The 24610-nt window shown below is 48.5% G+C and overlaps 1 protein-coding gene and 1 long non-coding RNA gene across 3 annotated transcripts; one reads left to right on the top strand and one right to left on the bottom strand.

Annotated features, from left to right (window-relative positions):
- The first annotated feature begins 4530 nt into the window (after positions 1–4530).
- On the top strand, positions 4531–5403 carry RPRM (reprimo, TP53 dependent G2 arrest mediator homolog). The gene has a single exon (XM_075029383.1). It carries the CDS (start codon positions 4747–4749, stop codon positions 5137–5139), a length of 393 nt encoding a protein of 130 aa, XP_074885484.1. The 5' UTR covers positions 4531–4746; the 3' UTR covers positions 5140–5403.
- A 5209-nt stretch (positions 5404–10612) lies between these two features.
- LOC142031507 (uncharacterized) lies at positions 10613–21162 on the bottom strand. Of its 2 annotated transcripts, XR_012650550.1 has the most exons (4): positions 20390–21162; positions 17646–17817; positions 14850–14960; positions 10613–11225 (listed from the first exon to the last, which is right to left on the bottom strand). It is a non-coding gene; the product is annotated as an uncharacterized LOC142031507 (long non-coding RNA). The 2 variants fall into 2 exon arrangements; XR_012650551.1 differs by lacking the exon at positions 14850–14960.
- Between the last annotated feature and the right edge of the window lie 3448 nt (positions 21163–24610).

Below are 24610 nucleotides of genomic sequence, written 5' to 3'. Positions count from 1 at the left end.
CGGCTCACTTCACCTCATGTTGCCCTACGGGGCATGGCCGAGCCCTCACCCTCCGCCGCTCTGCCAGCACCTCGGGAGAGTTGTTGATGCCAAGGGAAAAGGCGAGAAGTAAAACCCCACGCGTGGCCGGGGACACCTCTCCTCACAACCTGCGTGGCTACGAGGACTTTCTGAAACCCTCCAGCTGAGCGAGTTAAACTTGACGGCGAGTACCCACTTCACCTCGCACCCCCCTCAAACATTATGGTGTTGAAGAGGCCACCTGCATTTGCCTTCTCTGGTGGTTTTTTTTTTTTTTTTTTTCTCCTGTGTTAGCTTTAAGTCCAGTATCACGCCTTGTTCGGTCAGTGCCGGGAAGCTGAAAGGAAACGGTGAGGGGAGTTTTGGCGGCCACCAGCCAAGCCCGAGGTAGGCGCTCCCCTCAGGCTACAAGTCGGGCTCCTGCCCTTCTACAGGAGAAAAGGCGGGAGAAAGGGGCTGCGCGGACCGGTCCCGTCCGGCTGCCCGTGTCCGTCTGCCCGTGTCAGTCTGTCCGTGTCGTGTCGTTCTGCCCGTGTCGGTCTGTCCGTGCCCACACCGGCCCCCGCCGCGCCGCCCTCCCGCTCACACTAGGTGTCACTGCGCGACCTGTAATGGCGGCGGCGCCGCCTTTTCCCTCAGCCCGGCCGGCGCTGAAGCTGAACGGCCGCTCACCGCTCCGCCGGGGAGGGTCTGCCTTGGGGCCGGGGGGGGTGACGATGAGGAAGGACGGAGCCCTTAGTCAGTCTGACGCCCAGTTCGGGGCTCGCAGGGGCAGCGACGAGGCCTGGGCTGCGTTTTCGGGGCACCCCCCGCCCCTGCTCCCGCGGGGGTCCTGAGGCGGGTGCGGGCAGAGCAGGGAGCCGGCCTCGCCGGGGGTCCTGCCGGTGGCCGTGGGTGCTGGGGTTCAGCTGGAGCCCCGCAGGACTCCTCGGCCGGGCTGGATCCCTCACTCCTGAGGGAAAGCTGCTGCCCACCCGACGGATCCAAAACACGCGTCCCTATCCCCATCCCGAGACGCTTCCATCCCCGACCCTAATCACGGCATCAGAGAAGCCTCGGGTGGGTTGGGTTGGAAGGGGACTTTAAGGATTATCTGCTTCCAGCCCCACCGCCATGGGCAGGGACACCTTCCGCTGGACCAGGTTGCTCAAAGCCCCATCCAGCCTGAACGCTTCCAGGGATGGGGCATCTGCAACCGCTCTGGGAAACCTGTCCCAGTTGTTCCTCACAGCGAAGAGCTTCTTCCTCACACCCAATCTAAACCTGCCCTCTTCCAGTTCGAAGCCGTTACCCCTCGTCCTATCAGTCGCCCACAGGGCTGGGGGCTGCCCCACAGTTGAGCCTGGGGTGCCCCTCGACCCCCCCACCACAGCCCTGGTCCCCAAAAATCTGCTGTGCCCCGAGAAGGTGTAACAGTCCTGCGGGTGAGCAGCGATGCTTTGGGTGGACGGAGATGCCCCGGCTCAGGGCGTGAGGGGCACCGCGTCGGTAGTGCCCTCCATGGGCGACGGCACCTTGCCGGAGCAGGGAGGAGAAGAGCAGAAACATCGCCTGGGGGGGCTGGTTTCTCTCCGGCTGCCACACAGATCCCACAAATCCCACCCGGGGTGCTGGACTCCACCACCTCCTCCAGCCCCAAGCACCACAGGTCACAACCGTGTCGCTTCTTACAGGTGATCCTGGACCAAATCTGTCCGTTTGTACAGAGCACTGCCAAAAGGAGGTGTGGTTTTCTCCCCCTTCTTTTCCTAGATGGTTTTTTTTTTTTCACATCAAAACATTGTAAATGAGAACATTGTTTTCCATCTTGTTGCTCCGCAAAATACTCTTTAAAGCACCTACTATTTCTTCCTGCCTCCAATTATCTACAAACCTGGAGGAGGGGCGAAGGGCCATCCCTTCCCTGAGCCTTTACATGGAAGTCCTCCGCATCCACCTGAGACTGCACAGGCTGAACTCTGTACCCCCAAAGCTTTTAGCAACTTTTTTCACTGGGCAAGATGAAATACACCTTACTCTTCAAGGCTAATCCGATTCCAGTTTGCAAATCATAAGGATGAAACCAACAAAAACAATGGCAGGGAGTTTAAGAGGTTAAATTGCACATCTTGCCTCCATCCTGCTGTTACATTGCAGTGGGGAGGTATGAAAAACATGCAGTTTTGCCTGCTCAGGCCAAGGCTTACTCTTTATATTGTTTCCTTATCACAGAAAACTAATAAAGATGAAATCTCAATGTTAAAAGTCACCACGTACGTGAGCAGAGATCCTGCTCTCCACAGTTTCTTTTTTACTGGTTTTGACACAACCAGTACCATTATGCTGCCATTTCCCCGTCTCTAAGATGGGTCTAATGCTGCTGCTGCCTCAGGGCACTATGAGACTCGTTAGAAAACATTTCCAAAGCGCTTTAAATTTCGGGTTTGCAAATGGTTAATTCACAGAAAACTTGCTAGTGATCCAGAGAGCACAACTGGGAACACGGATCCAGCTCTCCTTACTCTTGGCCACTAGCTTTTCATAGCTGAAAGCATATGCAGGACTTCCCTGACATAACTTAGGGATGGGATCCACTTTCCTGACATAACACAGGGATGGGATCCATTTTCCTAACTCTTGCCGAGAGGTGCCAAGAGCTGGTAAATGGACAGGAGCGCGAGGGGCAGACCCCGACCCACACGCTCGCCGCTACCGGCAGCTGCTTTGCACAGCAAGTCGAGCAGGCAGAGAAACCACGCGCCGCAAAGAGGAGTCATGCGGAGTTTGAACATCTCTTCCAGCATTTTCCTCTGGCTAAAGTAACTGCCAGCACTCCCGTGGCTAATTAGAATTAATACTATCTTCTTCCTCCAACAGTAAAAACAAAATGTTCCCGTCGTGTCCCATCTGATAAGGCAGCAAAGCTCATCCAGCACGGCCTCGTAGGTGGGCTGCTCTCGGCAGAAGGCTACACCAGCCACGCTGGGCTCTGCAGGGAGGGGACCCCGCGTGGGGACCATCACCCCCAAAGCCCTGCGCCCGAGGAACGGGGTGCCTCAAGACCAGGACATGGGTAAGGGGTTACATCTGGGCTCTGGATGATGGTGTCACTTAACGAAATAGCTGCCAGACTAAGACAAATTAGCTGCAGGGGGTTCAGAAAACATCGTTTCTCCCTGCCTGGCCTCAGCCTCCCCAACTAGTTTATTCCCGTGAGGACCAGCCCTGGATAGTGTAAGGTGCTGTGCGCCCATCGCCCACCACCCTGCTGTGGGTAGTGTTTGCTCGCAGCCCCCGGCACGCAGATTCCTCTGGCTCTTTGTGATAATTAAATCTCCATTCAAGCAAAGAGAGGGCAGGGTTAACAACGGCAGCAGCTGCCTGCCGCTCGCTCACAGCTCCGAGCTGTGCCTGCATCCACATCCTCCAGTTGGAAATATCCCAAGTCATCGCTCGGCCGGAGGCACCGGCGTGACCATCCTGCCCATCACCGCCCCGGCACGGACAGACGCACACCCAAACCACGGTCGGGAGCTGCTGCCACCCTCCATTTATCCCCCAAACTGTAAATTGGGAAAGTGGTCCCACCAGCAGCGTCAGGGCTGGGCCCTCCCCTGAACAACTGCTGAGGGGGGCACGACAGCCCACCACCACCATCCCCGGGCACTTGGGTGCCTCTGGGGAAGCAGCTTCGGTCCTCGGGGTGCTCAGGTGCGTCCCCATGGCTGGGCAGTGGGGTGCAGAGGTCCCCAGCCTGCGTACCCCCACTGAGCGCAGCCCCAGCGCCACGCTGGGGTGCCAACCGCTCCTGTTGTCACCTCTCCTGGGCACCATGGCCTCCAGCAGCACGGGGGGAGGCACGGCTCCGAAAAAAATTCCTTGGGTTGTGGAGTGGCTTGCACCTTCGATTAAAACAGACCGGGAGGGGGTGTTTGGGGAGGGTGAGGTTCAACCAGCTGAGCCCACAGATCCCCCAAGGGCTGGGCTGGCTCCTTCTACAGCCCCAGGGAGCGGCACTGCACCCCCCGGCTGCAGAAACCTCCTCCTCCAAAAGAGGTTTCCCAAAACCCACTCCCCAGACCCCACTCCCTGCAAACGTGCTCCTTTAAAAAACTCACTTGGAGGATCCTGCTCCCCCAAAATGTGATCTCTGACAGTCTGATTCCCCTAGAAACACTCCAAGACCCCACTCCCTAGCAATCCGCCCCTCCGACCTTGCTCCCTTCGCAAAAGCCCCATCCCCAAGACCCGTTTGCCAAAAGCCCCCGCCCGAAACCCCCTGACACGGTGCCCTCCCAACTGCTCCCTTACACCCCCCCCGCTCCCCAAAACCCACTCACAACACCCTCCTCGCCCAACCTAGCGCTCCAACCCCCATTCCCCCCCCCCGAAACTCCCCCACCCCACTTTCTCCCTCGACACCCCCCCCTCCCCGCATCCCCCTCCCAAATCCCAGCCCCCCCAGCTCTCCCAAACTCCCTCCCCTCCCTCCATCCCTCCTCCTCCTTCTCCCCCCCCGCCCCGGCCCCGCTCCCCGCCCGGGCGCGGCGGGGCGGAGCGGAGCGGAGCGGAGCGGCGGGGTAAAGCGGCGGGCGGAGCGGGGGAGGACAGACGGAGGGTGAGCCGGGGAGGAATTCCGCCGGCGCGGAGCAGCGGGTTCAAAAAAAACCTGGGGACGGCTGGGTTCGGTACGATCCGTACCGCCTGCATGAGGCGGAGGCGGCGTCGGGGAGGCCGGTCGGCGGGATGAACGGCTCGGCGGCGGCGGGAGGAGGAGGAGGAGGAGGAGGAGGAGGTGGAGGAGGAGGAACGGCGGCGGCGGGGCTGTTGGCGGGGACCGGGAAAGCGGCGTTGGAGCTGGAGCGGGCGCTGCGTTGCTGCACCGCCGCCTCGGTGGTGACCGACGGCGGCGGCGGCGGCGGCGGCGGCGGAGGAGGGACGGCGGAGGACGAGCGGAGCCTGTACATCATGCGGGTGGTGCAGATCGCCGTCATGTGCGTCCTCGCCCTCACCGTCGTCTTCGGCATCTTCTTCCTCGGCTGCAACCTCCTCATCAAGTCCGAGGGGATGATCAACTTTCTGGTCAAGGACCGCCGGCCGTCCAAGGAGGTGGAGGCGGTGGTGGTGGGACCCTACTGACCGCCCCGGCGGCGGGGGACCCGACGGCCGCTCCGGCCTCTGACCGCACCACGGCCGCTCCTCCTTTACACAGACCTTGTTTCTTGTTTTTTGTGTTTTTCTTCTCTCCCTAAAAAAAAAAAAAGCAACAGCAAACGAACCCCGAGAGACCCCGGCGGCGGGTGAGACGTGCGGGGGGGGCTCCCGGCGTGGGCCGCCCGTCCCGACCCGCGGGGTGTCCGAAGTAAAACGTGCTCTGATGGCAACAGGTCTGGGCTTTCTTATTTCCTTCGCGGTAAAAAAAAAAAAAAAAAAAAAAGAAATGCCTCCCGTCTTCGAGTCGCGGGGTCCCGCCGGCACGGGGAGGGGTTGGGGGGCGGCCGGGCTTCACCGGAGAAGGAGGCTCCATCCCGCGGAGCTGGGGATGAAGCGAACACCCCGTGGCCCATCCTTGCAGGTTTTTGCCTGGCAGCTGGGCTAAAACTTCCCATTTAGACCGCTTTTCGAGCCCCCCCCGGGTTGCACAAGGCTGGGTGAACGCGGTACCCGCTTCCCTGGGTGCGCCGGAGCAGGGTGGGATGTGCCCGGGGGACATGCAGGGACCCCGCTCCTGCCCCTTGGGTTCCAGCTTTGGCCAGGGAAATAACCCGCTACACCCCGCTTGTATCCCCTTCTGTCCGGGTTTGACCCTGGAAAACCACTATATGTACTTTTTATTAACCCACCAGGAAGCCTCACCAACAGGTGACTTCTTACGGTCACATTTAAGGGAGGGGAAAATTAACACTTTCACGGGAATTTATTTTTTTTTCTACTGCATCCGTCTCCTCTATGGGGATAACAGAGCATCTTTCTATGAGAGGTTTGCATAGCTGTTTATCGTATCCCCAGGGGCTTGCACTGGTTGCTAGTGATAAATCGATGTATCTACATTTGCTGTAGGAGGAGCGGAACCGGCATAAATGCTTGCCGGGGACCACAGCAGCGGGATGGGGGCAAAAAGGCTCGGGCAACCCACCTGTGAGAAAATAAATCTCATGACAGCCAAAGTCCTGCAGGAAGAGCGTTAATTGTCGGTATTTTTAATGCTGGTAAGAATCAGAAAGTTTTCTGGAGAAGCCGTGGGGACTGCTTGGTTTTCCCTCAGTTTATCCTGAGCTGGTGTGAAGATGGCCAAGCCATCGAATCATTACGGACATCTTTAGGAGATGTTATCAGAAGTTTCCATTTTGATAGACAAGGTGAAACTTGGCATTTACAAAATGCACCTGAGCTAGAAGGGTAAGAAATAAAGCTGGAGCCTGAGAACAGCCACTTGACTGCAGATAAACTTTTGGTAGAAAATGAGAGAAAACAGAGCATCTCAATGTAGTCCGATTCCCTCGGCCAAGCAGAAATCTCAGCCGTGTGATCACTCATTTACAGCTACATTTAAGGGAAAGACAAAGAACAGATCTGCCTGTTCTCTGGGAAACAAATAGGCTATGGACTTTGTCATTACATCAAAATAAATTTTACTAAGCCATCTATCCGCTGAGACATTGGTGAGAAATTTAACCAAAACTCTTCCCCTTTCTTTACCCCTTAGTGCTGTAGAAACATTAGAACAAGCAGAATTTTAAGATAATACAGTAAGAGGGAAAACTCCCAATATAGACGTTTCAGTCATTACAAAGCATTTCCAACTTTTTAATTTGCATCACTCCATGGTCTTGCAGATAACACAATCATTCCTGTAATCTGACTTGCAAGGAACACACTGCATGCTCGAACGCTTTTCGAGAGCTAGATTCATTAGGCATTCTTTATTAATTATAGCGAACACTTGAAGTAGTATAATACATTTTGATTAACCTTTGCCAGAAGTCACAGCTTTTTCCAACACCGTAAATCTGAGGCACGGCAAACTCCTGGTTCTGTCATAAAATCGCAGAATTTTCAACCTCAGCCCACACGTGGCCTGGTGCCTCTTGCCTAAGGACCCCTTGCGAAGTGAGAGCCCCTACCCTAATAAAGTGCTCGTGACTCTTTAATCCCTACAAAGATACCTCTTTTTAGGTGGGGAACAGCAGGGAAAAGGGTTTTTCCTACTGGGTGATGCAGAGATGCTCAGACACGTCCAGTCCACCAGCTTTACTTCGGCTTCTCTCCCTCTCTGTACCCTGGGGACTTTGGGGACTTGGCACAGAGAATAGAAGGAGACCTGACATACTTCGAATCCGTCAGTGGGCAGGGGGATGACAGCACGGGGAAGAAGCACCTCTCAGGCACCAACAAGGGCTCCGGCGTCCACCTCAGCCCGTGCTGTACAGGGTGGACGGAGGAGCTCGCTTCCACTCGCGCTGGGAGCGGTATTTGGGCAGGTATCTCCTGCCCGGCCCCTGCGGCCACCTCCCCGCTTTATAAAGCCGGGTCTTCCCTCCCAGAGCATACCTTTGTCCCTCCTAGACATGCGTGAGAAGCCACGACCCGCGTGTTCGAGGGACGGGAACCTCACGGTGAATGTGGCTTTTCCAGATCACTGCACACATCATTTCAGGAACATCTTTAGAAAAGCACCTGGAAAGCTGCTGGGGGAGCAGCAAGGAGAGTCTGCGGTGCCAACAGCTAAAGCCCCGTCAGCTCCTAGCACACGCTGCAAACAAAATCTACCCTGCTGCAGTGCTGAGGTGTCAGGAAACGGGAGTATTTGGGATAAAACCAGCGGGGGTACCCAAAGGAGGGCTCCAGCACCTTGCAGTTGGCCTGAAGATACTATGAACAGCTGACCTGCTTCTTTGTACTTGTCCCGTGTTTATTCATCGTAAGTGGTAATGTTCAATTTTACCACCAAAACTTGAGGGGCCTTTTGTTGCTGTGCATTCCCATTTCTCCATAATGTTTCCATCCATGAAATTCCCAGAGGAGCAGAAAACCATGCGAGTGACGTGGTACACCTGAGCAGCTCTCAGGCCTTGCTGTCAGACATGAGCTCCGACAGGGGCAATTTCCAATTTGTGAGGAAGCCCTGCCCCTTGCGATGCTCAGTGACTCCTGGTGGGGTAGGACTTTGCAGCAGGACATTTCCCAGCAGGATTCACACCAGAACCTCTCACTGCAGCCTCTCAATCCCTATTCTGGAGAGAGTGATGCCCAACAAGTCCATACAGCCCAACCAGAGCAAGTCCCTGATGTGGTACTATTTGCAATTCTTCTTGAGTAATAAAATAAAAAACCTCAAATCTCACTTTTCTTAAGTCAAGGTTGAAGGAGTCTCACCTTAGGCTGTCTGCATACCTAATTACTGTCTACAAAGTCATAGCATAGTAGTTCTTGCCTTGAATTAAAATAGCGGTGCCCATGCAGCAGAGCTTCAGGCCACCGCCCCGCAGGCAGACCTCAGCCCCTCGTGCTCAGCCTCAGTCGGCTTCCAGCATGCGAAACATCAGAGCCAGAGCTCTTCTGGGGATAAATACCGACCAAAGGTCGTCCCCAGCCTGCCAGATGGCACCTGAGTTCTCTGCTGCCTCTCAGCCGGTCTTGCCTTTTCTCCCAGTTAGCCAGGAACACGGGCTTGGGAATGTGAGATAATAGATTTTACCCTTCCAGCTCAAACTGCGTGCTAATCCTCCAGAACAAAAATCAAGAGGCGTCTTAGTCACTTCGCAAACAGCCACTGAAGTGGTTTGTTCGATATTTTAAATGGGACACACTTATTAAAAAAACTCCAGCAACTGCAATTGCTTTTAGATAACCCTGTGAATGTACTCAGGCTACATTTATCCAGATGGCCGTACAATTTTAATTGTATGCTTTCCACATCTTTTGGGTAATAATAATCAAACACTGTCTGAAGTACACAGGAAAGGTGCACTTTAGCAGTTCAGATATATGCAGGTGCGGGACTTTATTCCAATTTCAAATTCAGGCAAAATTCACATCGATTTTAAAGCAGTTTAGCTTTAATAAGGAAAATGAGATCCTGCTGTTCATTTGCAGTTAAAAAACCAAAACTTCACCGTAAGCAACAGGCATAGCACACATAGCACAGCTTTATGATTTGCCTTCATATTTATCACTTAAAGTAGCCATCGAACGATCCTGGATCACGCAGCACACCCAGCACAGGGTGCTCACCTCGGAGCGGAGTTGGGAACCCTTAATGGAAATGTGCTTCCTAAAAAATCTTCATGCTTATATTCAGCTTGGCAACCCATTTTAACATGCAGCCCTAGCTGCGTTTGAGCCCATATTAATTATCATTAAAGAATGAGTCATTAAAAGTGCTCCTCCTTTCTCGACAGCTCTGTTTGTGTGCATGAATGGATTATGCTGTTGCCATTGATTTCAGCAAACTGTGACTGGGGCTGTCTAACCAGTATAGCTGAAGGAGCCCTGAGGGACATCAAGTCTTTCAATTCTTTTGTATTATAAAACAGCAGTGTCCTCTCCATAATTAAGGTTTGAACTTGCTGTCCAAAAATCTAATTTTCTGTTAGCTCACCGTTAGCAAGTGATAGCTGTTGCCCATCGTACTTGCCTGCGTGGCTGGCAGCCAGCTTTTCTCCCAGACAATTCAGCCAGTTGTGCTGCTCCCCGTCTCCGCTGCACCGTTACTGGAATGGCGATACAGGCTTCTCAATTGAAAGAGAGAAAAACGGAGACAGAAAAGCCAGAAAGCAGTGGGAAGTGTACGAAATACGGGGGGAAAGCACCATGAATGGCATGGAGGGGCGACAAACTGAAACGTAATACAAAGGAAAACTTGCTTTTTATTTGAAAAAGTGTGTGGTTAATCTGAGAAAGCCTGCCAAAGCCCGCAAAATTAGCAGGTTTCAAAAAAAAAAAAAAAGGGGGGGGGGTGTCGCTTCAGCCCCTCGCTGCCCCGCGGCCAGGCGAGCTGCGGCCGGGGTGCTGGTGGTCCAGCCCCGGGGGTCCACAGCCCCAGCCTCCCCGCAGCACGGCCAGAGCCGCGCCGCTGCCCCGTACGGACACCCCGAGCCGGCAAACAGCATTTCAGAAACGCAGGAGTTGGATGGCCATTGCAAGAAACTACGTCTGAAGCTGTTAAGAGCATCTGTTTGCATTAAGGCTTTGGTTTTCTCTTGTCCCAAACCAGCATGTGTGCTCCAATGCAAAATACTAACAGCAGCACCATCTTCTCCCTTCCCTCCTTCACTGAATTTAAATCCAGACCAAGTGATATTGGCGACCATACAGTTTATCCTCTCTGTCATACATTTGTAGGGGGATGCTTTCTTTTATGGGACACTTTTATTTTTTAATGCCAAAAATTAGACCTTTTTTATCGCTGAGGACCAGACACATTCGCTGAAGAAAGAAATCAAAGGAAGCCTGAGCTCTTCAGGACTAAGTGTATCCATCAATTTGGCCACCAGCAGCTTGGGACCTATTCCGCAGTTATAGAACGTATTTTTAGCACATGGAAAAACAGTGTCATGAACACATGAGATGAAAAATACACAAGGCAATATATCACTTTTATGTCCTTTATTCTATCATAATCAGGTTAGGATTTTTTTTTTCCCCCCCAATTGCTTCTATTTTGGAAGCGTCTCCAGGGAGGCAGACTGTAGGAACGTAATGGCCCATCAAACCCACGGCAGCTGTTTGCAGCAGCCGCAGCAAAGCCATCCACCACGTCGAAGGAGACGGAGCGGCACGGCACCGGGTTGAAGGAGATGGAGCAGAGATGAAGGAGAAGGTGGTGGTGGGACCTTGCGAGGGCAGGGGCGTTGCTGCCCACCACTGCTGCCCGCTGCCCTGGGTCCAGCCTCGGTGATGGCAGGCAGCACCGTGCTCTCCTTTCGTTACTGTCATCTCCTCAGCGCAAATTCCGTTTTATTTCTTTCATTTCAGCTACTTTAATTTCCCGCCCGTCACAGCAAATGCAGACAGAAGAAAACAGATGCACGTTTGAGCTGACATCCCACATGGGCTTAAAAGAAAGGAGCAGCCTACTTACATTAAGGGGTAATATGATGGGGACGTAAGAGCAGAAGGGATGTCTTTGCTTTCTCTACTCGCTGGGAAAGCGAGGTCCAAGTTCTTCCCCAGCTCCAGGAGCTGAAGTGGTGAGCACAAGGCTTCACTCACAGACATTGGGCCTAAAAGAAAGTTAGGGATGATTTTACAGTGTGAAAAATGTAAATGTACTTGCACATAAAATCTCTTCTTTGTTTTGTGCTTTATTTGTGAACATACCATGAAATAAAAAATGAATTGGTAGTCCCCTCTCTGGTTTGTTCCTGGATAACGAAAGCTAATGTGTAAACCCCACTCAGATACCACCAACAAACTGGCAAATGAGAGGAAGAGCAACAAAAATCACCTGGTACCTAGAAAAACTTATGAAGAAACAAATATACATTAAAAAAATACGCAGTCTTGGACAAAGAAATGGAAACAAGAGTGCAGAATGTGAGATACACATCTACAAGATGGGGCAGAAAATATTTTGGAGATGTGCTCTATCCAGAAAAGATGAGCTGTGCTGGAAGAGGCCAGAAGGGAATAGAGCAATTTTTCTGGTTTGTAGGAAAGTCTTGAAAATGAGAGATACTAGGCTGTGGAATAATCTCTATAGGGAAGATACAAAAATCCTTTTACTTATGACTTTTACTCTGAACTTGAGAATATATTCCTTATAAGATATTGCTGCATTCACAAGAAGCTGGACCTGGTTCGCTAATACAACCTCTCCATCACTGTCTGATGAAATACCCTGCTTAAGCTAATCACTGTGCATTGCTGGAGCTACGGGAATGAAAAGTGCCAATCATACTGTAAATATTAATTACACATAAGATCTACTCAAAGGTTATCAAGCAAAGAAAACAAGCTGAATTATACTCAGTAGTTTCAGGAAGTGAAGAAAAAAAAGCAGTTTTCTTTAATTCACTCCCCTGCAGAACACCTCGGGCTGTTTGACAGCAAGGGAGATGTTTCAAATCCTGTTACCCATTAGGGCATTTGTCTGTGTAATGGAACTGCCACTCAAAGCTTTCAAAATCTATATCCTGTTTCACAAATTCATTCAAACTTTCATTAAAATCCCTACATGGTTAATGAAAGCTACATCTCCCCTTCCCTTTGCCAAATACAAACTTAGAGCTGCTGAAGAGCATGTGTTTGAGATGGAGGAGATCGCTGAGATTATTTGGAGCTCTTCCTCCCAGGTGAGCCTACGTTGCCATCATACACAAACCACCCCTTCGTCTCACATCGTTATGAGGGGCAGAAAGAGTGGGCTGATGCTCGTTCTTTTGCAGAGAAATACCCCACAGTCTAATGAACTCTCTCCCCATCCACTTGTACCAATATTAGTCCCATCAGCAAATACTCCCTAATTCCAGCTCTTTGGTTTTCACTGGGGGCAAACCTCCTTGGCATTCCTGTGCCATATTAGAAGAGAGGAAACCGTGCATTAACTCAAGTGATTCTGTTCTTTGCACACTCCATATACTTGCTGTCACTTTTCCTCCTTTTCAAATGGTACACCATGATCGTTTTTATACATAAATAACACCTTGAACAAAGCATATCCACAGGATATTCTTTAAGTGAGAAATGAATTACCTTAGAAAAAAACACAGTGTTATTGGAAAATGGAGCACAGCAGGTATTAGCTAATGATACCTAACATTTGTTGTACCTTGGACAGAAAATGAAAATACATACATTAATTAAAAGCAGGCTTCAGGGAAAATATTAGTAACTTGTGCTATAATGAAACCTAAAGGCTTCCAGGGAGATCCATTGTACTGCAGCGGGGCTGTACAGCGGGGCTGCTCAGTTAATTTGATTAAATGCATGGGGCTGGGTGCTTGGTGAAGCGTGGAACAGCAGCTCATCGCCCTGGAAGAGTGATAAGAAGTACGGGACCTCGCAGAGGACTTGGGAGACTCAATATATCTGGGAAATGGGCAAGACTTCAGCTCCCGAACTAAATGCCACAATTTAAATAGACCCTATTTATCCACCCTGAATGGATAAATTGCAACCCCACACTCAGTCCAGTGACTTTCCTACATCAAAGAAAGGTGGATCAAGGGCAAAAACTGCAATTTCCTATATTATCTCCCAATTTCCCAATTTTAATTTCCCTATTATCTCCCAATCCTGGCAAGCGCTGCCCGTGGCACAGACCGTCCCTGTGGGAGTTCAACCGCACCCATGGAAAGTGTGAAGTTAGACTGTAAAATCACTTTTAATAAAAGATTGCTGCCAAGTATTGACATTCTGTCGTTTGCGAACTAAGATCCGGGAGCATTTAAAGCACTGTACTATTTTTAATTTTCATTAAAGGCCCATACTGTGCAGCGATGTGACATCCCATTACTGCCGTGGCTCAGTACTACGTACCATATATCCAGGGCTTGTAACTCGGTTCTAGCCTTGCTGTCCACTGGGGCAAGGAGCTAATAGCTTGTTTTGTTTCTCAGCAGAGTTGCAAAGATTCATTCTTCTAATCGAAAAGAGAGGTTTCAGCAAGACAGCAGCCTCTTGGAAAATGTGAACTGCCATTGATTCAACCTAGTGCTTTGAGATGAAAGTCCTAAAATAATTTGTCCTGCTCTTAACCAATCTAAGCAGGATCAATAGCCCCTGCTTTAGCAAGGGAGTTGGGGTGCGAGAGGCAATCAGCTGGTGGTGGACCGCGCCGAATTCCCGTCCAGGAGCATGATTCTTCATTTATTCTTGAAATTTTTGTGCAAAACGCCAAATGAATTCTGACAACCCCCACATGCCCAGAATGCACAACACTGTGAAAGTTCCAGCCGTCGTCCGTCATTGCCACGCCGTCCCTCGGGGCCAGAGCCGCTCGTCCTTGTCTTCGCTGCTGGGACCATTCCCTCGACTTCAGGGAGGACGTCTCACCTCGGCGTACCTGGGCTGCAGCGCTCAATCAGAGAAAGGACGATCAATTGAGTAATAAAGCGGGAGTTTTGTTGTTTCCAGAAGATTTGAAACACACTTTTTCTTAGTGGCAAAGCACAGCAAAGGGAGGTTTTAACTTCCAGCAAGCAGTATTTCTCATGGCAGGGCCAGGACACAGTATGTCTAAACTGCCCTGGGCAGATACTGCCTTAATGCTTGAAAGCTTCCAGAAAGGAAGATTCCACCATTTCCCTGCATAACTCGTCCCAGATTTTCTCAGCACAAAGTACTTTTCCTAAGATCTAACCTCAGACATCTTGACTGCAAACTGCCAGTTTTTCACGATCCATCCGCAGCAGCCCGGGAAAATAAGGGGTCGCGCCTTTCCTTGCATTACGTGCCGGCTATTGGATGGAAAAGCAGGATTGCTTCTCATCTAATTCCAACCAGTCCGATTCTGGTTTCTTTGGACCAGACATTTTTCACAGGTTATTTTCTACTTGGTAGAGAGGTTCAAAGGGAACCTTTACCTTGCAGTAATTTACTTAGAAGCAAGGGTGGGTTCGGGGGAGGAGATTAACGACAGGACGCAGCACTGACGATGACTCCCAGCGCGGAGGAGCATTCCCGTCCTTCCTCCACCCCTGCGATGGTGCCTCCTCTTCGCTCACTACCCATTGCAGATACCCAAAGCCCGCAGCCCCATGCCATCCTCCAGCTGTACAAGCTCTTTTCGTATTTTAAAATCATAAGCACTAGTGGGTATGGAGACGACTGGATGTTCCTACTTGTTTCCCGCTACCTCACTGAAGCACGAAGCCTCAAAGCAAAGCACTCGGCGGTTGACTCACTTCATCGGCAGAGTTCGTTTGTGTTGGAGCATCCCCCAGAGCTGTCACTCCCCTGAAGAGCCACCTCCACAACCAGCATCTCCGAGAAGTCAATCAGCCGGGCAAGGGTTGCTTGGGGAGCAGAAGGAAGCAGTGACAAATATTACCTATTTCAAACAAAATATAGTTCTTTGTCTTCTGAAGATACCAATCCAAAACTGGGGCACGTGGAGGTAAGTAGGTCTCTGATTCATACTTTAACAAGCCTGTGAATCTTGGAAAGAGCTTGCCGAGGAGCAGTAAGCTCCTCGGAGGTGATAACGCCTCTGTATGTGTGTACTGGAATAGAAATATTAAACATAATAATATGTGTATTCAGGTACCATGGAGAGACCAGTTTCACCATTGTGTCTTCCCTTAATTAATCAATTTTTCAATTACACTATGTCTAGAAAAATATCAAATATGAAGTTTAATTTGTTTCCAGTCTGTGGATATTCAGCACAACAGTTCCAATGACTAGTTATCCTTGAGGTTCAGAAATTACACACAATTTTGTCTGAATATACCTCATGTCAAACATAGATTACTTTCTTCTTTCTTTTTTTTTTTTTTTCCTACAGTGGAAGGCTCTACATTACCAATTTCCATTTCATGTATGAGACTCACAAAATCTAAGCCCTGGACTTTCTTTCAATTAACCAAAAGACATGCTTTTGGTAGCGGAATTGTGCTCATAGCACTTATCTGAATCTTTGCCAACTAATCAGTGTGTGGTGTTGTTTTTTTTTTTTTTTTTTTTTTATTTGGGATGTTAGAACTGGACACAATGTTCCAGTCACAGACTCGCCAAAGCAGCACGACCTCTCTGGCCCATAAATCTATATTCTTCTGTTTAAAAAAGCGTATGGATACTAATTGTTCTTTTGGTCCCAGTGTCACAATTCACATCTACCTTCAGCTGATTCCGTTGCAGTGACACAGAAACCCCTTCAAAATCCTGGTTCCTAGGGCAGAGTCCAAGAGGCTATAAATGTCACTTACCTTCATCATCCTTATATACATTTTCCATGTTAAACAATATCAAAATGCACATTGCTTGAAGGGGAAAGTGACTGATAACGTCTATCTCATATAAAGCCGTGTAGGTCAGCAGCAGTGGTATTGGCCTTTTGTAATCCATGATTTCAAAGTTTTGCCACTGCCCTGTCATGGCTGGGATAGATGGGTGGCTGGGTTCATGGATGGATGGATGGATGGATGGATGGATGATTGATGTGCACGTGATTAGCAGGCGTGCTCCTCACAGACTCTCAAAACATTGGCACAGTGTTGGATGTGAAATTTCATTTTATACGTCTGGGGCTCTCCAAGCAGGTTAGAGCTCATTCAAGCAACATCAAGAGCCCTTAGCTTGTTCTTTACATATTTTCGGAATGAATTTGTTTAACATTTCTGCCTTCACTCCCCATGACTAACAGCTGTGTTGTTCCTATCTAGTAATCTAGTAACAAGACCATAGATAGTATTCTTTCTTTTACTAAAACACTTCTTTTAAAAAGCCTTCCTGCACTTATTTCTGCTTGCCATTTCTCTTCCCTTTACTCCTTTGTTTTACCAGAGTGCCTGTATTGCAATTTTTACAGTAAATATACAGGGGTTTTGTTTAAGATAGGCTCGTATGCAGCTGTTCTTACCCTATAGGTCAAGACCATTTTTCTACAGTGGAAACGGTCCCAGCAGCAGTCCTGCAGTCCGTGCTGAAAAGGGAAGTGGAAACTGCCCACCACATCCCTCTGGCTGGCTTGGGACAGACCTGCCCCGGGGAAATAAGCCATACAGCCCCAGTGCCTGCCAGGGTTTTCCCTTCTGCTCTAGAGCAGTGTCCACCCTGTCCTCTGTCTCACCTCCAGCTGCTGCCAGTCTCCAGCTGCCTTCTGGGGAAGGCAAAGACAAAACATCTGGCCAGTTGTGCACCTCTAGGCATCCCCTCGCTGCCTTAAACGTGTCTGCTTACATCCCTGCTGCGTAAGCTTTGAATGGAGCCATTAGGCTATTCCCAATCACCATGGTGTTTTGAGTTCTGTAAACAAAATGCTTCCCCTGATAATATTTGAGCACTGAGATTAATCCACACCTGATATGCCCCTGATTCTCCAGCTGCAATTTAGTATTGCAGCTGCAAAACAGGGATGACATACTACTATATTTCCTATCTTAGAAATGTGAGGTGTTTAACAAGATCTCTGTGGTGTGATTACTTTATTTCAGAAAAAATGTATTTTGCTCCTTCCAAATCTAAAAGAAAAAACAAACTGCTGACTAGAAAGTAAGAGTATCATGTATCGCTTATGAAAAATCCTAAAATGCAACACAAAATTTGGACCATAATTATAGAGTTGTGTTACACTTACCTTCTAAGTCGTATTTTGTTCCCTTCTGATACAATTTTAGAAATGATTGATAAGACAGAGACTTTAATCCAGCACAGCAATGACTTAATGAGACTGTAAAACAGACATACTGCATTGCTCTAACCTCTTAATAGGAGTATAGGACAAAGTACACATAACAATATGCTGGAGGGAGAGTTCATTTAAGAGTCATCACTTATTCAGCCACCTGAGTACAGCTGCCTTCATTTACGTGGTGAAAGCCCCAGCTCTCTGTCATGACGATTTGGTTTGGAACAGAAATCCAAAATGGGGAAATGGAAAAATATTAAAGCCAGTAGTAAAACAGCTCACACAAGCAGGATATTTGTCGTTGAAAGAGAAATGATAGACTGATCTAAAGGTGATGGATAGTCATACTTACATACTGGGCACTCTTCCAAGGAGTAACAATCCTGGAAATATTCCCCCCGGAGAGAAAGACGTCTATAGTATAGCGCTGGGTCCTCGCAATGAGTCATCTCACAGGGCAAGAGGAGATGTGAGAGGGTCTGAATGATTCTCCGTTAGTGCTCTGAGAGCTGAAAGTGGCAGTCCTTAAATGGAGAAAAAAATGGTGGTGGATGTGCAAGCTCAGGAGGGCTGGGGAACTTTCCCTTTTATAGCTGATGGTGCCTCTGGCCTCTCTTAGAGGCTCCTGCTTTTAGCCTCTAATTTCCTTTGCATCCATGAAAAGATATCACCCGGGAGAGGTCCTGGTAAATGGAAGGTGGAAATCAGGATGGCGGGCATCAGAGACAGGACACCACCTCCCGTCTCTGAACCGGGGGCTCTGGGCCTCACCAGCATCTCCTGCTTTTTCCTACAAACACCCCAAAGATGCACATTTCCCCCCAGCTGTGCTGACCGACCCGCTGCCCTGGAAAGCCACCCCTCGATCTTTGGGGTGCGATAACACCCCAGCGCTGATCCCACCAAACCAGCGTGGGCTGTTGTATCCTGTGGATTCAATATGTTAAAGTCTTGGATGAAACCACTTGTCTTAATAGCAGGAGTAAATACACGAATTATGGTAGATGTGGTAAAGTCTGGATATATGCTGTCTATAATAATGATTTATTTCCTGCACCCCGTTCCCGGAGGAACTGGGGCCGGCTGTGCCTGCACCCCATTGCTCCCCGGCTTTGGATGGGGTCCTGCCTGCCACCCGGCAGAAATGCACCTCTCTGCTCAGGTATTCCTACTCGCTTTCCTCCAGGATTTTGTACAGTTATTAAAAGAACCACAATTTTTAGCAGGAGCAACTTAAAAAAACCCCAAACATTTTGTGGTTCAGTCACCCGGACAACAATCTCGCTGGTGCTCGTGGCAGTCCCGAGCGATGCTCCCAGGTGCAGAGGCCCTGCGAGGCTACTGAAAATTACTGCTATTTCTGCTCTCCCTTTGGCAATTTTAATACTAATTAAGATCTCATGAATTAAAGTATCTGCAAATTTTTGCAATGTCTTTGCTGGTAAGGTGATACAGAGCACCCATAGCTAGCAGTGCATAAAAATCTTTATTTTGGCTCTCCTTTATTAGCTTTATATCGCTTATCCTAACCAAGCTTCTGGGATTGCCAGAGAAGCACTTTTAGCTTTCCTCTGCCTATGCAGGATAGATCCACACTGACCAATATACTGAAATTTAAATCAGCTGAAATGACCTGCTCAGTTGAAAAATATGTTCATTGGTACTTCGGCTATTTGACAGGTATAAATAATACAAAATAAAGGGGGTATGTACACATTTAAAAACCAAAAAGCTACACTGCTGCAGGGCAGAGGCCAGAGCCACTGGGGATGTGCCCTGATACAACCCAGGTTCGTACAGAAAAGAATAACGGGAAACCTGTCCTGTGCCCTGTCATTTGGAAATCGTCCTTTGCCAAGAGCAAGCAAACACAAATTGATCAGAAAGGTAAAAGCAGCTTAAGCATCGCAGTTGGTCCAGCATCCCTCCGGTGCTGCTTCTTCTGCCCTCCCCAGGGTGAGGACTGGTGGGAGTCATAGAATCATTTAGGTTGGAAAAAACCCTTAAGATCATTGAGTCCCCTGGGAAACTCCTCCCCTGGAAGCCCACGGGGCCGCTTCATCCATCACACAGCACGAGCAAAAAGTCCTCTGACGACCAGCCAAGGTCAGCTTGGGGCAATGAGGGACCATTTTCTTTCAGGGTGAAGATCAGGGAAGGTGCAAATAGTGGGGTATAACCAGGGAATGGGGATGAGGGAAAAGAAATAAGGGAAATATCCTTTTAGCTCAGCTGAAGTTCTGAGAACTTACTGAGAAGCAACCTCGGCTCCTGCTGGCACTTGGCAAGTTTGAGGGTTTATGGAAGGAAGAAATAACAAGGCGTTATCTGCCTCAGTCAATCTCCAAAGCCCCTTCCCCTGGGGCTGGATTGCAAGGAAAGCAAAACACCATAAATCAGCTCCTGACCATCTCCTGTACATGACAAAAGGAATGTGCCGGATGATAGCACAGCAAAGTTGTAATATATTGCTGTTTAAAGATGGGTACTGTGCTACGAAAATGGTTCAACCGCTGTTTATATTTCCAGGGCGAGTTTTCCCATTCTCCCTCCAAATCCCAAGGCAGATTAATAGGGAGAATTAATTTTCTTTGGGCCTTTGTGCTTCCACCAGCAAATCATAAGTCTCTGCGTTTCTTTTTCATCTGGCATTTCCTTCTAATTCAGCAATCCACAATAGGTGGTGAGAGAACTGGGGAGCGAACAAAGCTCCGGCTCGGAGCCAGGTGCCGGTCCCTTCTGAAGGGGTTGTTACTGCGGCAGGAGGACAAGATGCAATTCATGAAGTTAAAGGTATAATTAAATGAAACTGAGTTTTGTAGCTTTGTGAGATAATAAGAAAAAACCCGCATTCATTTAGAGAACAAGAGCTGCTTTAAATATTTAGAAGAGGCAGGCAATCAGGGCATGCAACATTTTCACAGGTAGAGCTGCTGCAACTAATTCATAACGTTACAGATGAACCTGTCACCAGAGCTGACACTGCAAATTAAATTCTGTATTCCCTCCGCAGCCATACCAATATCAGCGATATTAAATCTGTATTTAAAATAGGCTGTTGCACGTAGGGCTGAGATAAATGGCTCAGCTTCCCACCTACAAATCCTCTCCTCCAGTCTGGCCAGCACCGCGGTCCGGGTGGCAAGTGGCAAGTTGCCTCCACGCCAGCAGCATCTTCTCTCGCAGGGTGTCCCGGCACTCAGCAAAGGCACAGCTGGCCGGTCGTGCTGGAGCAGGACGTGGCTGGTCCTTCCACGCTGCCGCCAGCGACTGCACGAAATAAGGTGAAATTAAGTAAGAGAACCATAAAAGCCCACAACGTGTCCAAATCTTTGACGCTAAAGATGTAAACTTTCCAAACGGGGAAGGCGCTCTGTAAGAAGATGTATTTGGGAAGGGGACTATGGTAAAAAAAATGGGTTTTTTTCCTCAAATAGTGTTCTTGACCTGCAGAACTTGTTACAAAAAACATTTCCACCCACTGTAGACTGAGCATGTGTGTGCACGTGCAGCCACGTGCACAAAAATGCATCTTCATAACCTGGTGGGCAAAGAGAAGGGTATGGGGTTTGAATTTTAATTAATTATTCTTGTGTCTCACTAATGCTTTGGCCCTCACCCACTGTAAATCGACAAAGCTCCATTTCAATGTGGGCAGAAAAACATCCTGATTTGGCAGACACCTGCACCACAGAGGTGGCCACGCTACGGTTCTCCGTACATCCCACTGCCTATCATGTCTTCCTTTTCTAACCAGAAATGCTTAAGAATTCTGAGAAGTTCTACTGAATTCTGTGTAATGATGTAATGGAAAGGGGCCTATTTTAAGTTAAACACCAGTTGCCAGTAAATTATATTTCGATTATTTGGGCTCAGAAACCGTACTGCACTGGTATTCCTGCAGTGTTTCTTCCCTTCACTTGATCCAAAGAGCAATTTGGGGGCTAACAAGACAATGCATGGGAATCTTCCACTGAAAATGGCTACATTATTTGTTATATTTTCTGTGCTTCAAATATCTAATAAGTGCAAAATAGTATTCTCTATATTTCAATAACAATTTGGCATGAATATTTATCCCAGATAAGTAAAAAAATTCCATGGGCATGCTGAGAAAGAAAAATGGAGCCTGGTGGTACTCAGATGACTGTGATGATGAGCAATTTTGGTATCACACACGGGCCGTAAGTAACAATTCCAGGGGAGCTGGTTGCAGCCCGCAGCAAAACAGGCTCGCTCAGTTACAGTCCAGAGGAACAGCTAATGCTCCTATAAACTATTTGTCACCCGTAATAACGGGTGATTTGGAAGGGATTAGATTTTACTGCCTGACCCACGATCAGCAGTCCCTGGACTGTATGTCTTCAGTTGCTTAAAAAAATAGAAAACAAAAGCAGAAAGCATCTCCTAACCACCGGTAGCTAATTTAAAAAAAAAGCGCGCTGTTAGATGCATCACTTTGCCACGTCTTTTAGATTTTACATCAGGAGATGGGATAGCTCAGCAAAGTAGCCCAGAGGACTGAATGGGAATTAAAGAAAAAGAAAAAGGAAAAGGAAAAGGAAAAGCTGGAAAGGGAAGAAGAAAGCGCAAGGCACCAGTTGCACCGAGTGCCGCTGCTGGAAGCACCGTCCATGCACCACCGCATCCCCTCTCCGGGGTCGACGAGCTCGCGGGAAGCGGTCTCACATCCCCTCCCCGAATCCCACGCGATAAATAGCATCTCGCATCCCCACCGCATCCCCCCGCCACATCCCCAGCGCCCGGCCGTACCCGGAGCCGTGGGTACCGCTCCCCAGCCGCCCCCGAAGATCCAGCGGCATCTGCGACCCAAAGGTCCTGGTGAAGCAAGACCTAGAAAGCTGCGGCTGGTTTGAAACTCCCGTATTTATAGAAGGGGGATGTTTATAGGAGCCCTTCCAAGGCTGCCGACCGCGTGTGTAAATCGTGACGGTTACTGTTATTAATAATAGCAAATGGACTCGGAGGCTTTCTGCTGGAGGCAAGTGTGCACAAGGCATTATCTCGGGGCACTTCTTTCAGTTGTTTTAAACAGGCTAAAGAATACGAAAACAGCGGTTTTCATCAGAACAGGGAAATGTAGTTGCAGCAGGTTCTTAGGGCCACGAAGCCCTCCAGCCGGGGCCGAGCGGTGGAGCTTAAAAGCTGCAGCAGAGTGGAAGCAGATTCCTTCTCAGCGATCATTTGTCTCCATTCACACCTTGACTCTTTCTGCTTGCAGAACTACTGGACTGAGAGTATCAGGAGTCAATTGACCATCAGTATAATTTCCTTTCTTAAATTACTGCCGTGCTTTATTCTTCACGATGCACTTCATTCCTTGATTCACGACCTCATTTTGCCAAGGTAAGGCAACTCAGAGGTCTATCACAAAACGAGCAAGTTCACTGGCCACTTTATTGCATCTCTAGTGTATTGTACCCCAGCCATTTGACAGCAGGGAGGCATCTTCTTTTGCAACTGCCTGAGATTTTCACAAGGCTCATGAAAATATAGCTTCCTACAGTTCTTTTTGCACTTTTAGAATTAATGCTGAATTTGCATGAAAGGGAAAAAAATGTATTTTGGCTAATTAGAAATCATTAATTCGAAGGAACAGATGGAAATTGTTTGTTTGTGAGACAGAGATCTTAAGTTTGGTCTGTAAAGGATACATTGCATCTGGGTAGTATGGACAATTTTCAGCTCCTTGCTGCCACAGACGTTGCTGCCTATATTTGAAGACCGTTTGCATTTGGGCAGACACTAGAGAAGGAGCTTAAGGCACTTAGATGCTGGAGCGCTAGGGAAATTTGTCATTAACCTCCCTGATGCTTTTGAAAATACCATCATACCTTCTCAGGCAATGCTTTCATTCTCCGTGAATGTGGCAATTACTAATGCAGCTGCTACTACTGCGACCAAACCCAGGAGAGCAAGAAGATATATTCCGTCCCCACCCATGACATATCATTATTTAGCTGGTCTTTAGTAGTTTTGGTAGGAGTAAATAAATTGGATATTTTGGACAGCTACACGACCTTCTCCTTCAGCTGCAAAGGATCTCACCATTTCCTACGGTTGTATCCGTAGGATGGTCCTTGTCTCCCTGAAGGAATGGGGCTCCTTCTGTGCTGCTGCAGTTGGATTTCTGCCCCTTCATGCCCGGAGAGGCTGGAATTGCCACGGACCACATCCATAACAAAACTTAAGAGCTGAACTGTTTGTCCAAGCAGGTTGCATCATGTTGATTTTTAATTGCTTATGAGAAAGTCAAGATCTAGAAGCGAGCGCGTTGCACCTATGACACCAAACGTTCACATCAGCACATCTTTGTAAGGTGATATAATCGTCTCTGGATCCCACCGCTGCTTCCTAACGGGACTGTAAAGATGCGGTGCTTTCAAAGCTTGGTGCAGGACAGCAACAATAATTCGCAATAGAAAATATTCCATTATTTCAGTAAGCTCCCTGCTGCGTTTGAGTACAAATGCCAATATTTCCATTTTGGAAATAACTTGCTCACTAGACGAACGCTCTGTAAGAACTGGGGGAATGATGAATACAACTCAGTACCCATACTTCTCCATCCAGTGCCAAGGATGATCACTGGGAATATATTTTCCATTTGCTGTCATCCACACATCTTATCCTCACGCCAGGGAAAAATGCACTCCTACTTGGAGGGGGGGGGACTCTTTTCAGTCTCTTTTAAAATAATTTTCACGTTCACTTTTTTTTTTGTTTCGGAATAAGAGAGGTACTGTTCTTGGGAAACGGAGCCTGAATGCCGATAGGAGTCAGTGCCAGGCAAGCACAGTTTCTGAACATGCAAATGAGATTTCTGGGGCTACCATGTGAATTGAGTTAAAATAGAAAAAAAAGGAAAACAAGGAGGTTTGGGGCAGGCTGGAGGCTTCAGTCATAACTCATTTTAAACTGAAAAATAACCTACTGTTGTATGGTCTTCAGAAAAGGATTAGAAAATGTCCAGGATATAGAAGAGAAAAATAAAAGATGGAAGATCTTATGACAGAAGAAAAATGAACAATAAAAAAAATCTGCTATTGTCCAGTTCTCTGAGGGAGAGAGGTAGCCAATCTGTGCTTTCTGAGGCTTTTTACTGAATATAATGTAGTTTCTCAGGCATGTTGCTATCTGATAACCGTAGATGAAGTGTTTGTTTCAGAAAAATTTAGTATGGTCAGAAAGCTATGCGTAAGAAAGGCTCATATAAACTGATTAGCAGTGAAAGAAGAATGGAGATGCTATCGTGGCTGCTAGCACAGCTTTCTGAAAACTTCCCTGTAATAATTA

The sequence above is a fragment of the Buteo buteo genome, chromosome 5 (assembly GCF_964188355.1).
Source record: "Buteo buteo chromosome 5, bButBut1.hap1.1, whole genome shotgun sequence".
NCBI lineage: Eukaryota > Metazoa > Chordata > Aves > Accipitriformes > Accipitridae > Buteo > Buteo buteo.
The sequence above is the reverse complement of the archived record's forward strand: the minus strand, read 5'-3'. Positions and strand labels throughout refer to the sequence as shown.

Excerpts from the sequence above, each read along its gene's own strand:
- RPRM (XM_075029383.1), top strand. The coding sequence starts at position 4,747 with ATGAACGGCTCGGCGGCGGCGGGAGGAGGAGGAGGAGGAGGAGGAGGA.